This window comes from Nematostella vectensis, chromosome 3, assembly GCF_932526225.1.
Source record: "Nematostella vectensis chromosome 3, jaNemVect1.1, whole genome shotgun sequence".
In the NCBI taxonomy this organism is placed as follows: Eukaryota; Metazoa; Cnidaria; class Anthozoa; order Actiniaria; family Edwardsiidae; genus Nematostella; species Nematostella vectensis.
In genome coordinates, this window is record NC_064036.1 from 1961854 (window position 1) to 1975677 (window position 13824).

Below are 13824 nucleotides of genomic sequence, written 5' to 3' on the forward strand. Positions count from 1 at the left end.
ATTTCAAAATAGATGATTACTATGGTTACGTTTCCAATCTAAAAACTGCAGAAAAACTTATTGAAGAATTTGAAACGCGACATACTGTGAAGTTCTCTAGTTTTAAAGTTGACAAAAATGTTGGAAATGGAGGTAAGATATTTTTTATTAAATATAAAACAATGCTCTCTGGGCTTGAAAGGGGGAAGCCTGGGTGTGGCTGTCAGAAGGATTAGGGAGGGAAGGCACTTCACCCGTTGAAAAATACTTGGCCTACTTCCATGGAAAATGCTTTCCAAGAAAGCAGGGTAACATTCACCCAGGGATTCTCCAACAGTCAATGTAGCATTGTTAATGTAAAATGTAACATTGTTCATTGTCTTCATTGCAGGTTTGGGGTGGGGGTGGGGAGGTTGTAATCTACTACATAAAAATCTTGAGGTTCTTTTCCATGTATGTTGGTGGCAATGCAACAGGAAAATAATGGATGGATATTATCCAACATTGCAACATCTGTGAACCAAACTTATCTTTAGGAGGTGGTGCAATGACAAAAAAGTTTATGTTGACTTTTTGTAGACTTCAAAGGAAGTAATCATAGAGTTTCTTGGGAGGACACAAAGGAAGTGTGTGGCCGACGACTCCTGTTCACAGGTTGACCTTTTTTCATAATTGGCAACAAGAAGTACGACTGCCAGCATGGCAAAGACAGAAATGCTGCAGCAAAAACTTCTCGGAATAAGCAGGAGGTATGTTGAATAAATAAATAAATAAATAAATAAATAAATAAATAAATAAATAAATAAATAAATAAATAAATAAATAAATAAATAAATAAATAAATAAATAAATAAATAAATAAACAAATAAATAAATGAAAAAATGAATAAATAAATAAAGGGCTTTATAATTGTTTTTTAGGTTTGGATCCACTTGTTTAAAAAAGTCAAAGCTCTCACAAGCAACCACCTTTTTGTATCTTGCAATTAGTCTTCCTTATTTTTGTGTCTGTCATCATCATTTGTGTGAATTATTTGTTCAATTTTTATATTAGGATGGGGACTTCAATTTCAAGAAGGGGCAATTCAATGCACAGCCCACCAAAAAGAAAAACTGCCCTGCTAGACTCATACTGCGTGAAATCATTGTCTTTCCTGACTACAAGGTACTGTAAACTACACTGCTTTCTTGTATACACAAACTTCTAATTTATAATAATGTGTACTCAAGCATATATATATATAGTCTTCCGAAGTTAACCGAAGCTCCTAGCCGCCGCCGACAAAACTACCAACTTCTATAAACTAGAACCGTCAGCCTACAAGAATCTCCTAGAAAAAGACATAACAAAATCCTACAAGAAAGCTCCACCCGAGACCACGCAAGCCATCCACAAAGAAAACAAAAACATCGCGACAAAACTAGGAATCGACGATAGAATGGACACCACCGCCAACAAACAAGCATTTATAACACTCAAAGACCACAAACCGAACTTCGCTAATAAACCGACCTGCAGACTCATCAACCCTACCAAGTCCGAAATAGGCAAGATCAGCAAAAGTATCCTCGACCGCATCAACACCACCATCGCAACAAAACGTAACTTTCACCAATGGAAAAGCACTAAAGCCGTAATCGACTGGTTCGCATCAACAAAGAACAAGACAGCATCCAACTTTATATGTTTCGACATAGTGGAATTCTACCCATCCATCAGCCAAGAACTCCTAAACAAAGCCCTCGACTTCGCCGCTAACTACGACTGCATCACCGCTGAAGAAAAAAACATCATAACCCACGCCAAGAGCTCTATCCTAGTTCACAACCAAACACCCTGGCACAAAAAAGGCAACTCGACATTCGACGTGACAATGGGAAGCTACGACGGCGCTGAAACATGCGAACTTGTAGGCAACTTCCTCCTCTCCCAACTCCAAGACCTCAACATCAACGTAGGACTCTACCGCGACGACGGACTAGCCATCACAAGCGCCACACCTAAAAACACAGAAAATGTCAAGAAAGAACTATGCCGCATCTTCAACAACAACGGTCTGCGAATCACCATAGAAGCCAACAAGCGAGTAGTCAACTTCCTAGACGTCACATTCGACCTGAACCGCAACACCTACCAGCGTTTCACCAAACCGAACGCCCCACTACGGTACGTCCACCGCGAGAGCAAGTATCAACAAACGCTTATCTACACTATCATCAGACAAAGAAACCTTCAACCAAGCCGTCCCGCCATACCAGAAAGCACTCGACGAAAGTGGATATAACTACACGCTACACTACGAACCAAACACCACAAACAAACGCAAGAACCGCCAGCGCAACAACATCATCTGGTACAACCCCCCTTTTAGCAAGAACACAAGCACCAACATCGGCCACAAATCCCTCTCACTCATAGACAAGCACTTTCCTAAAGACCACAAACTCTGAAAAATCTGCAACCGGAACACAATCAAAATCAGTTATAGCTGCATGAGCAACACCAAGCAGATAATTGACAGCCACAACAAACGCATAATCGCCTCATCAATAACAACCGAAGACGCCCCCACCTCCCTCGCCACCGCCAATAACAAAACATGCAACTGCAGACAAAAGAACGCGTGCCCCCTTGACGGAAACTGCCTCCAATCATCTGTTATCTACCAAGCCACTGTAACAAGAAAGGACGACAACACCTCCGAAACCTACGTAGGACTAACCGAGAACGAATTCAAGACAAGATATAGAAACCACACCGCCTCATTCCGACACGCTAAAAACAGAAACTCGACCGAACTAAGCAAGTACATATGGAGCCTTAAAGACAACAACATAGAACACTTTATTTCATGGAAAATCCTGTCATCTCACTCCACCTACAACAGCTCTAGCAAAAGATGTAATCTTTGCCTCAAAGAAAAACTTATCATTATGCGCCAACCCAAGCTATCAACTTTAAACAAGCGTAACGAGCTAGTGTCTTCGTGCCGCCACAGGAACAAAGCCTTGTTATGCAACAGCTGAACTATTAAATTTCATCATAACAGCCATTCAAATTTCACGCCCTATTTTCATATTAATTTTATACATAGATAGTATATAAGTGATGGTAGTAATATATTCTTAATAAATCTCCTGATGAGTGGGCAACCACGAAACAGGCTTGTAGAGATGAAACGGTAGTTCGCGTGTTTTTTTTCCTACAAACCAAGATATATCCCGCTCTACACCTATGTATTGAGCACTGTTATATGAACAGTGATACCCAAAAAAACCTCTCTCTCTCTCTCTCTCTCTCTCTCTCTCTCTCTCTCTCTCTCTCTCTCTCTCTCTCTCTCTCTCTCTCTCTCTCTCTCTCTCTCTCTCTCTATATATATATATATATATATATATATATATATATATATATATATATATATATATATATATATATATATATACTTTCTTTCCTCAGATTGAAACACCAGGGAAAAAAGAAAAAAAACAAATGCTTCAAAGCGGCTGAGAGATGACATTGAGAAGGGGACTGCCAAGGGGGAGAGAAGGATATACATTCAATTTCCATCCCCAGATGATCATGCCAATCATCTGATGGGAGAGGTAAATTCTGTTTGGCTTCATGCCAGTATCAGAGTAAAGAGAATTGAGCAAGTGGTAAAATATCCCCTCCAGTTCTTTCTAGATAAGATATACCAAGTCAATGTGTAATTTTTCATGTGATTTCAGGCAATCTACAACCAATTGTCATTTATTTAGTTATTCATTATTTTTCTAGATGTAGGTAGTGGCTGCTGTCCCCTCCCGCTTCTCCCCAATAATGGCTCAATAGAGGCTACTATGACATCAATATTGATACTATGACCATTACAGTCCATGGATATCAGCTAGATGAACCTGTTGTCATGGGAACAATCAACTTCTTATCAGATATTGCATGAGCATGCAGTTTATGAGCAAATATCTTCTACCTTACATCAGTCTACCAAAAACCTTAAACCTGTTCATTTTCATCTACAGGGAAGTGGTCTATCACAGCCTGTTGATACACGCATAATTAAGAAGATTGAAGAGTTAGTAAAAAAAGGGTGTGAAGGACACATACGAAATGAGAAGGCACTTAAAGATCTTTGTCAAAAAAGAACTGTTCACTGAAAACAATGCATCATCCTTCAACCGCAGGTTTTTCCCCAAAATGGGTGACATTAGAAGCCATATGTACCGTGCCACTGTTAAAAACAGGTTCTCTAAAATCGATCCAATATTAATATCATATGTCATATACAAAAGATATGTACAAATTATAGACAATATAATTTGAATAAAAACTCCCCTTTTTCATCCTTGGGGACTGCAGTAACTGGAGCTCTGGAGAAAAATCCAACATTGTTATCATAGTTTAAAAGAGAGAAGTACTGAATGATTATAAAAAGAATATAATTTGAAAAAAACTCCCCTTTTTTATCCTTGGGAACTGCAGCCACTGGAGCTCTGGAGAAAAATACAACATTAATATCAAGTAATAAAAATGAGAAGTCATAAATGATTATAAAATATAATACTTCCTTGGCCTCTGATAGAAACAAACTCGGCAGCCATATTGATTTCCCGATGACGACATGACGGCACTCAAATGTTCGGGTTTCGGAAAATGTTCGGACTACCTCACCCGATGTTATCTAATGTCGACCATGTCAAAAAGGTTACGTCTCTCTCTTATGTACCCATACGAATAAGAGAGACAATTCCTGCCTTTGTTGTATGCTGAATGAAATTTTCCAACTATTTTCTTTAAATTTTCTGATAATGTATCTTATATAACTTTGAACCATGACAGCTGACGGGTGTTTTTCCTTTTTTTTTCCTTTGTTCTATTTTATTTTATTTCTATTTTAAGTTATTAGCGTAAGCTTAATTGAGTACTTATTTTACTTACTTTAATGGGTACCTCTTAGCATATGAAGTTTTATTCACAATGCAACCTACTTTGATACCTGCTTTTCTATATCAATTAATTTTGAGGGTTATGGATATACTCGTCATCATAAGTAACTTATTATAAGTACTTTAAAATTTTCAATTAAAACTCTACAGAAATTACATCATGAATAGGCATTTGTCTTTCAGATATGTATTATATGATACCTATGGCTGCGCAACCCCTCCACTCCCCCCTCAGCTAATTCTGAATACGCGCCTGCTAAACGTTTACGTTTTTGTTATGATTAGCAGAGATAAAACGCAAAACAACGAACCCTTGCGTTCCACAAGTCGAGATTAGGGAACTAATTGACTGACTGACTCGCTCGTCCGTTCTTGCTCATTAAATTTTTAATCTGCCTGACGACATATAAATTAAAAAAACACTAACTAAATTGAGTAGACTAAAACTAGATATTTATATGGTCTGTCACCACACACGAGTCGGATCGCCATCTTGGATTTCTCCGACAATCTCTCACTTTCCGGAGATAGTGATCGGGAAATTCCGACTGTGAGGTTGGGTATGTCCGCTGGGAGTCCGCGGACTCGACCACAATCTACGTCCGTGGGAAATTGCTTCCCGATGTTTACCTGTAGAAGCTGTCAGCGGATTCGCCCGAAAACAGGGAGCCCGTCAAAACCTGTAGCACAAATAGTTTTACGGACTCGAAAGTCGAAAGTTGTTTTTCCCCTTCTATAAATCGAGCTTAAATACTTATCTTTTTATTAGATATCTGCAATAAGATGTAGCTAATTTTCTCTGATCGTGAATTTTGTTTAGATGGATTATCTTTACTAGCGATCGCCTCAAAAGATTGGCCTGGTCGCAAAGCAGAGGTCGCAAAGCAGAGGTGTTGTGAGGAAGACTGGCTAAAATGGCGGCCTCTGCATGTTAGTAATTCCAGTTGCTGATAAAAATCAGTTTCTAAACCGCTATAACCGATCAAAGTCTAAGTTTTTGCTGTATTATATATTGAGTCGCTAACAGCTATGAGCGAAAGCTTGGAAAGCGGCTCACCAAGTCCCGAGATGTCCTCTCAAATAGCCGCCAACATGGAGGCCATAGAGCCATTACTCACTCTCGCTCTTGGAGCGTCTGAAGAAGTTAACACGAGCGCCAACTCTCGATGCAACATTATAGTCAGCCCTACTTTTCTGCAGAAAAATGCCGGAGGTGACAGTATAGCAAAGCCTACATTTATTAGAGTCAATTCAGGGGAAATATCGAACTTTTCCCAAATTCCAAATTTACAAACAACGATGACAACCACTGACAGCGTAGCACAACAGGTTCAAGATATGAATCCTGAACGAACCACTATGGTTGCACTTAACGCTGAGCAACTGCAGTACCTGCAGACCGAATCGATAACCAATGTTGGAAACCCAGAAACTGGAGACGGAGCCCCTCTTCATAGCTTTGTTGTGATAGAGCAATCAGTTTTGGATCAAATCAGCGGATTCTTGAAGAATTCGGCAGCATCGGTAACCACAATGGTAACAACAACATCCAATGAAGCTGCTACGAGTACTGTTAGTACTTCATCTAGCACTGAACACCCAGTTGAAGAAACCACTGATAATCAGCCTGTTGAATCCAGCGGTGACATTTATCCATCTGAGACAGCTAAAAACTGCCAGGCAGAAATGGCTGTAGCATCAGCAACTATATCTGATAATGAACAAACAAATAATGCTCCTGATGATGACGATGACTGGATTGACACGAAAGCTATGGCACTCAAGCTCACTGAAGAGCTACGGCGGTACCACATTCCTCAGGCTGTGTTTGCCAAAAAGGTACTCAATAGATCACAAGGGACTTTGAGTGATCTGCTTCGCAAGCCTAAGCCCTGGAATGAAATGCGTCTTGGGAAAGCTATATTCAAAAGGATGAAAGAGTGGCTGGAATTACCCGAAGTGAAAAGAATTCCTCAGCTGCGCATGGAAGGTATGCAGTACCCAGGACGGGGTGTGGAGCATAGGGGCGGGTATAACTCACATATCATAACAGAGAGGTCCATTTTTCAGGAATTAAATTTCTCATCCCAAGGATTTTTTGGGTTGTGTGGAAAACTTTATTCATTTTGGGGGTTTGTTTTATTACCCCACATCAGCAACAAACCCTTTCTGTAAATGTGAAGCAGAAGGATTAGCAGATATGGTGAATTGGAAACACATGTACAACTCACAATGACATGTTTAAAAGTCAGGGTTGGGTATTTTTTGGTGATATAGGTTACTATCCTTGTTATTTTAAGTGGCATAGCATAGAGTTTCAGCCTCTGTTTGAATATCCCAGTAGAGCTTCCAAGGTACCAAATGTTTTTTTTTCTCTCTTTCAGCTGCAAAAGAACTAGACAGTCGGGCAAAACGATCAAATTCTGAAAGTGATGTAGAGGCTGCTCCCTCAAAAAAGATTCGACGGCAGTTTACAGAGACCCAGAAAAGAACGCTCTTTGCCATTTTCAAAGAGACTAAAAAACCTACCAAGGATATGCAGAAAGCAGTAGCTGAAGAATTAGGACTAGACTTGAACTCGGTTGCAAACTTCTTTATGAACGCCAGAAGAAGACACACTGATGCATAATGTAAGTAGAGATAGGTAAGATAGTTAGATACATGTACATAGGAAGCCATTTCCCCTTCCATTATCTATGAATGTTTTACACCTGTGTGAAAAAAAAATAGTTTTGCTGACTTTTCTAGCCTAAGCCTGAAATGTCTTTTTTTTTTCTGATAAAGGCTAATGCTAGAAAAAAAAAACTACTCTGTTTTCACACAGGTGTAAAACATGCCATTTCAACCATGTGTTGAGATTTATTTCCCTCACTCCACCATGACAATGCAGATCACCTACCGTAGGTATTCTACAGCTTGCCTGTAGTTTTTCTAGTCATGTATTTTATCTATTCTCGACCTGGCAAGTCATGACTGCTGTCTTGTTTTGTGCTTGTTGTGCAAGAGATGGTGAATCGCAGAGTTAATACCTGCAACCAGGCTAATATCTATTTGCCATTCTTATATTACAGGGGAATAGGTCAAGTTGATAAACAGACACATGCCGGGTTGATTCTAGGGGAATCAATTCGACATGGTGTCATAGACATGGGGTGATGTAATACTGAATGAAAGCTAGAAAATGGCAGGTTTTGGCAATTCTGCTTCAGGATTATCTTAGAGTCACATCAACATTGGCCAACATTGCTGCTGTTTACTTATCAACTTGACCCTAGCCCCTGTACAACCTAAGAATGGCGAATATGTTAATAACACTTTGTGCAATTCAAGTTAAAATAATTATCAAGCTCTCCATTTTATCAAAAAATCTCAAAATCTATTTATTCAAAACCACACAAAATCCCCAATTACGAAAGTCATGTTCTTGAACCAGAATGATGAATATAATACACCAAAAACTGTTTGATTCCTTATATTTGAATATTCTCGTTCTTCCAAGAAATGCTACGATGTGAATGGAAGATTGAAGTTTCTGCAAACATGCACTGGTGATTGGTTGTAAGACATGTATGGCAAAGTACTTACAGTAAAGTTGAACTCACATAACCAGGGATAGTTGGGACTGGTTATTATCAATCATACAAGAAATCCATCCAAAGCAACTGAGGTTTTATAGAATTATTAGACTAAGAGGAAATTAGGCCTGTATATACCAGTATCCCTTTTATGCATTCTCTACTGTGTGTCCCAAAAAGCTCATATTTTACACGAAGAATACAGTCAACTCTTAGTATTATTGCCACTCTAGTACTAATAATACTTTGTCTTGTCCACCTCATTCCATGTAGTCTCATGGTTAGGACTATAACTTACCAATGGTTCTTGTGAATAGTGTATAATACAGAGGGAATATGTTTCCATCGTATCCAAATGCATATTGTCTACATCAACAAAATAATTGAGATTCAGCCTTAAATACTCCATGTGCCCTTTTTATCCTTCTTTATAACCTAATATACAGTATCAGGTGAAGAGACCCTTTGGACGTAAATACTCCATGTGCCCTTTTCATCCTTCTTTATAACCTAATATACAATATCCTTCTTTATAACCTAATATTCAGGTGAAGAGTCCCTTTGGAAGTTTTTGGAGTGCCCAGTTAAAAAACCTTGGATCGAAAGCTAAATCTAAAAACATCCACCTTTCTAACTGTAAATTCCAGCAGTTTTCTGAAATAATAACATGAGATTTGAATCTGAGTTATGTAGATAACTGTTTTGAACGAAGTTTACGGTTTTGTTCATTATATTTAAAAAAAATATTATACGGCTCTGGTGATTTTGATATGTAACTGCTCAAATCTTGTGTGTTCTCTGTTAATAGAATAAGTATATTTTGGACGATAGTCTCCACACTAGGGTATGAGGTCCGCGGGGGGGGGGGGGGGGGGGGGGGGGGGGGGGGAGGAGGGGAGGGTATACTCCGATATCATCAAACGGACCGGGATCATCGTCGGGATTTTTTTAAAACAACCCTAAAAGATACTAAAGTGGGTGTGGTTTGGCTATATTTTATCCCTAAAAGATACTAATGTGGGCGTGATTAGGCATAAATTTACCCCCTAAAAGATACCCTAAATAAACGTGAATAATTTGTAATAAAAACGTTTAATTAATACTGATTCTAGTGATCTAAAAACACAAGCGATGGCCATAATAGCACCCTAAAAGATACCAAGGTGAAAAGAAATCTCATTTTCACCCCTAAAAATACCCCAGGCTCCAAATTTACACCCTAAAATATACGACGATGATCCCTGTCCGTTCGATATAGGGAGTACCCCCCCCCCCCCTGGGGTATGAGGCAAACGATCATGGGCCCGAATTATCCTTTTCAAAATAACATGCACAATATGCACTCAATAATTAGACATTTTTGCGATTTTAAAGACTTTCTATCATTAAAAAATGTACAGCTGCACATATTCAGTCTTAAATGTCCCAAAAACGAGAACGGCCCAGCCTCAACTGAAAATTAGACGTTCTTATATAAAAAAGTGTAGTACACTTATTTATACTATTTATATTTATATTATTAATATTATTAATAAGACTGAATATGCTCTATGAATATGCTAAAAACTAAATTTTTCTCTGCTATCTGAGCCTCGGCATGTTTCTAAAATTTGGTGAAATCTCAGGCTGGACGTTCTTATAAAAAAAGGTTCTTATAAAAACAAAGAGTGTGTTGCTGCTGGGATTTGATTAGTTCAAACGTCGTATTATCCATAAGCCGTCTTCAATACAAATGCAGGCAAATTAAGATGAAACATTCGACTCGATTCATTGCACTGAATACGGCTTATGGATAATACGACGTTTGAACCTAAGATTTGATAAACATTTTGACTTTCACTACCGTTGAAAATGTCACTAAAGCAATGCATGATAGATAGGTTAGGTTGGCCCTTTTCAGAGTTGCACTTTCAGCCGGCATATGTTCATCCTAAAAGGTATTTTATAGAGCAAGGAGAAAAATAAAACATTTAGTAAGCAAATGATTTTGAATATATAGTTTCACCTTATATAGAAGAGACAACTAAGGCAATCTAAAGTGACTGTAAGTACTGTAAGGTCTTACTTTAAATGATTTCCAATTTCCAATATTACAAAAAAAAAATAATAATAATCCAGGCGCATTCCTTAAATTGCGCCGCTGAAACAAGCTCTTTATCATACGCCTACTATCTTTGACAAAAATTGTAAAGAAACTGCCTCAATGAATGTGCTCCACTGTAATCGTTTAAGCCATCATGGCGGGTTTTCTTTAGTTTGGAGGTGCATCTCTCAACCCAACCATATGTGTAACTAATGTTATTCGATTCGATTTCATTTGTCCTATTCACTTAGTTAAAAAAAAAAACAGAATAGCATGTAAAACCTTAATATAAAGATCTCGTTCGGAGCCATGCCATGGCCTAATTTGGGTGCACTTTTACATTGTTTGATTTTAAGAGCAGAACTCTCCCGCTCCTGGACGCCTTTTGTTTTGAAACGGCTTGATGTTGATCGGGCTTTTAGAGGATGGAAGCCGAGGTAATTGTGATCAACCTTTGTAAAGATGTTAAAGTAAGTTAACGGTTTCTTGCTGAGATCGAATGAATAAAATAAAAGCAAAACATTTAAGCAAAAATCATGAAACCATACCTTTTACATATTAAGATTTTTCTTTGAGCATTTTATTGCATATGTAATAATAACTAATAACGAGAAAACCGACTGTAAGGGGTTCGCACCTGCACTTAAATGTAAAAATTCATGTTAACTGGCGATTCATTTTCACCCAATCGAATAATACGTCTGGTAGCTTTTCACACTTTTAAGTAAACACAAAAAAATCCAATTTGAGAATTATTTCATTGAGGAGTATTTCATTTTGTTAGACACACTACTTCAGAAGTAAGCGGATGTGCTGTTAGCATCGTTATTATCCATTGATGTATTGGTCTCTAGCCAATCGCTAGGAGCTGTTCGTTATTATTCGGTGGCGTTCTAAGGCTTCTAACAACTGAGAAGCACAAGTTGCTACATTATCGTTCCCGGTATACGGGTAGTGATATAGTGACATTGATAAGGAATTACGAGAAGTAGGTTTGGGGATCACTGGACTATTTGATCATATCGCCCGACGTTCGTATTTTAATGCGAGTGATGAGTTTGTCAAATCTCTTGCTGACGTTGAGTATAATCGCTAGTTTTTCCGATGGTCACGTAGTATCGGACGTTAGACTAGCAGTTTTGATTCCTTGGACCGGGAACTGGCCCGCTGGACCGAGGCTAGCCTCGGCAGTCATAGTTGCCATTGACGCTGTAGAAGAACTCGGGATTTTACCGGATCATAACATTACTTATGTGTACCGCGATAGTATGTGCCAGACTGGCCCAGCTTTGAATGCTATGTCGGATTTACGGCTGGAGCAACCAAGTGTAGACGCGTTTATTGGCCCTGCTTGTTCGGTTGGTTGTACGGCTGGAGGCCATTTGAGTGCCCACTGGAATCTGCCAATGATATCGTACGGTTGTTTGACTGCAGACCTCACCAACAAGGACCTATACCCTACAACTACGCGAACAGTAGGGCCATTGGTACAGTCTGGAAAATTCATTTTACGCGTTACCAGCTATTTTAAGTGGAAAAGAATTGCTATCATTACTTCGACGGAGCAGATATGGTCTCAAATTTCGAGCTTCGTCAAACAGGAGTTTGATTCGAGTGAGGACTCGGAAGTTTCGTATTTTCAGACGTTCAGCCCTGGCTTAACAACTAATCACCATTTCAAGGCAATTTTACAATCCGCACTCGCGGAAGCGCATGGTAAGCGATCTGTTATTTCTTTTTAAGAAGGTAAAACGGGATCAGTAACGATCCAATCATCACGTTCGTTTATCTCTCTTCCTAGCCTGTGTATTCTATATTGTGTATTTTTAGCATCCGAAAGCACTCAGTCTTATCGATAGAGCTTTTCACTCTTGCTGGGCTTTACAGAACATTTCAAGAACCATAAAATACAATCAGAGACATCAGCCCGTTTCAATTAGCGAGAACCTTTTTTAATATTTCATTTTTCATATCTATTCCGTGTTAGCGAACATATTCAAAGAAAAATAAAAGCATAACTTTGCAAAAAATACCAGGATTTCATAAAGAACAAATATTTAATCCAGAGCATTGTTTTTGATTGAATGAACCTAAGTAAGCAAGTGTAGTTTTCAAGTGTAGTTTTCAAGGGGAAGGAAAACCCTGATTCCAAACCTCCGCTGCCTTGCGGCTATACCCGTTCTGGGAAAGGCTAAGGGAGCAAACCCCTACAGAAAACCCGGAGTGGAGCCCCGTTAGGCAGCCTGTCTCCTCAGTCCCTGGCAACTCCTGCAGTCGACCTGGTACCAAACGTATTGGCTATGTCTTTCCTTTGGACCCTATCAGCAAGACCGAGAGGGGGATTCTGGGAGTTGGGCAAACCAGTCTCTCCATATTTTATGCCCAGGCTAGCGCTTGGAGAAGGTAACTTCAGCATGTTGTAAAGCATGAATCAAACCGGGGAGTGTGCAGTTACCGGTTAAAAGTTATGGCTAAATTGGCGTATGGCCAGACGCCTGGGGCCACTCTCGACAGTGGGAGGGGCTGTTTAGTCCCATTGGATAGCTACCGCCCGCTTAAACTGGGCAGCCCCCAGTCAATAAGGTGCTTCCCGCCACAGTCTGCCTGTTTTGCTGGGGTGAGCAGAACTGAAGTCTGGAAACAGACCGACAAGTGGACTGCGACTACTTCACCTAAGAAGAAAGGATCAAACACAAAATGGCCAGCTCTCGTTATTGGGAGTTGGAATGTACGAACCATGCTGACCGGACTGACCACGGACATACGTAACATCAATGGCCTTCGCAAGACCGCCATAATCAACCAAGAACTTGACAGATTGAATGTCGATATTGCAGCGCTACAGGAAACCCGCCTTGCTGGTTCTGGAAGCCTGAAAGAGAGACATTACACCTTCTTCTGGCACGGCAAAAACGAGAACGAGCCCAGGGAGCATGGAGTTGGTTTTGCTATAAGAAACAATCTTCTTCAGTTAATAGAGCCTGGTCCACCCATATCTGAGCGCCTCATGCTCATGAAACTCAAAACTGATGATGGCACCACCAACCTGCTCGCTGTCTACGCCCCGACTCTGACTTCCTCCTCGGACGCTAAAGATGCATTCTACAGTGAGCTCGATGTAATTATCAAACAGTTACCTAAGAACGAAGCTCTGTTCCTCCTCGGTGATTTTAACGCAAGAGTAGGAAACGATCAGGAGTCCTGGCCAATCTGCCTCGGTCACTTTGGCGTTGATAGATGCAA

At 39.6% G+C, this 13824-nt stretch overlaps 2 protein-coding genes and 1 pseudogene across 2 annotated transcripts in view; all 3 read left to right on the forward strand.

Moving 5' to 3' along the window:
- The first annotated feature begins 126 nt into the window (after positions 1 to 126).
- Positions 127 to 5079, forward strand: LOC5501100 (annotated as a pseudogene).
- A 540-nt stretch (positions 5080 to 5619) lies between these two features.
- LOC5516956 (homeobox protein onecut) lies at positions 5620 to 9253 on the forward strand. The gene is made up of 2 exons (XM_032386992.2): positions 5620 to 6913; positions 7308 to 9253. The coding sequence occupies exons 1-2, from the start codon at positions 5953 to 5955 to the stop codon at positions 7550 to 7552; spliced, it is 1206 nt and encodes a 401-aa protein (XP_032242883.2). The 5' UTR covers positions 5620 to 5952; the 3' UTR covers positions 7553 to 9253.
- Positions 9254 to 11368: 2115 nt separating this feature from the next.
- Positions 11369 to 13824, forward strand: part of LOC5516962 (atrial natriuretic peptide receptor 1) — a 29778-nt gene continuing 27322 nt past the window's right edge. Inside the window, exon 1 of the mRNA XM_048724933.1 lies at positions 11369 to 12297. Within this exon, the coding sequence (XP_048580890.1) occupies positions 11625 to 12297 (673 nt within the window). The 5' untranslated portion in view covers positions 11369 to 11624. The remainder of the gene's footprint in view (positions 12298 to 13824) is intronic.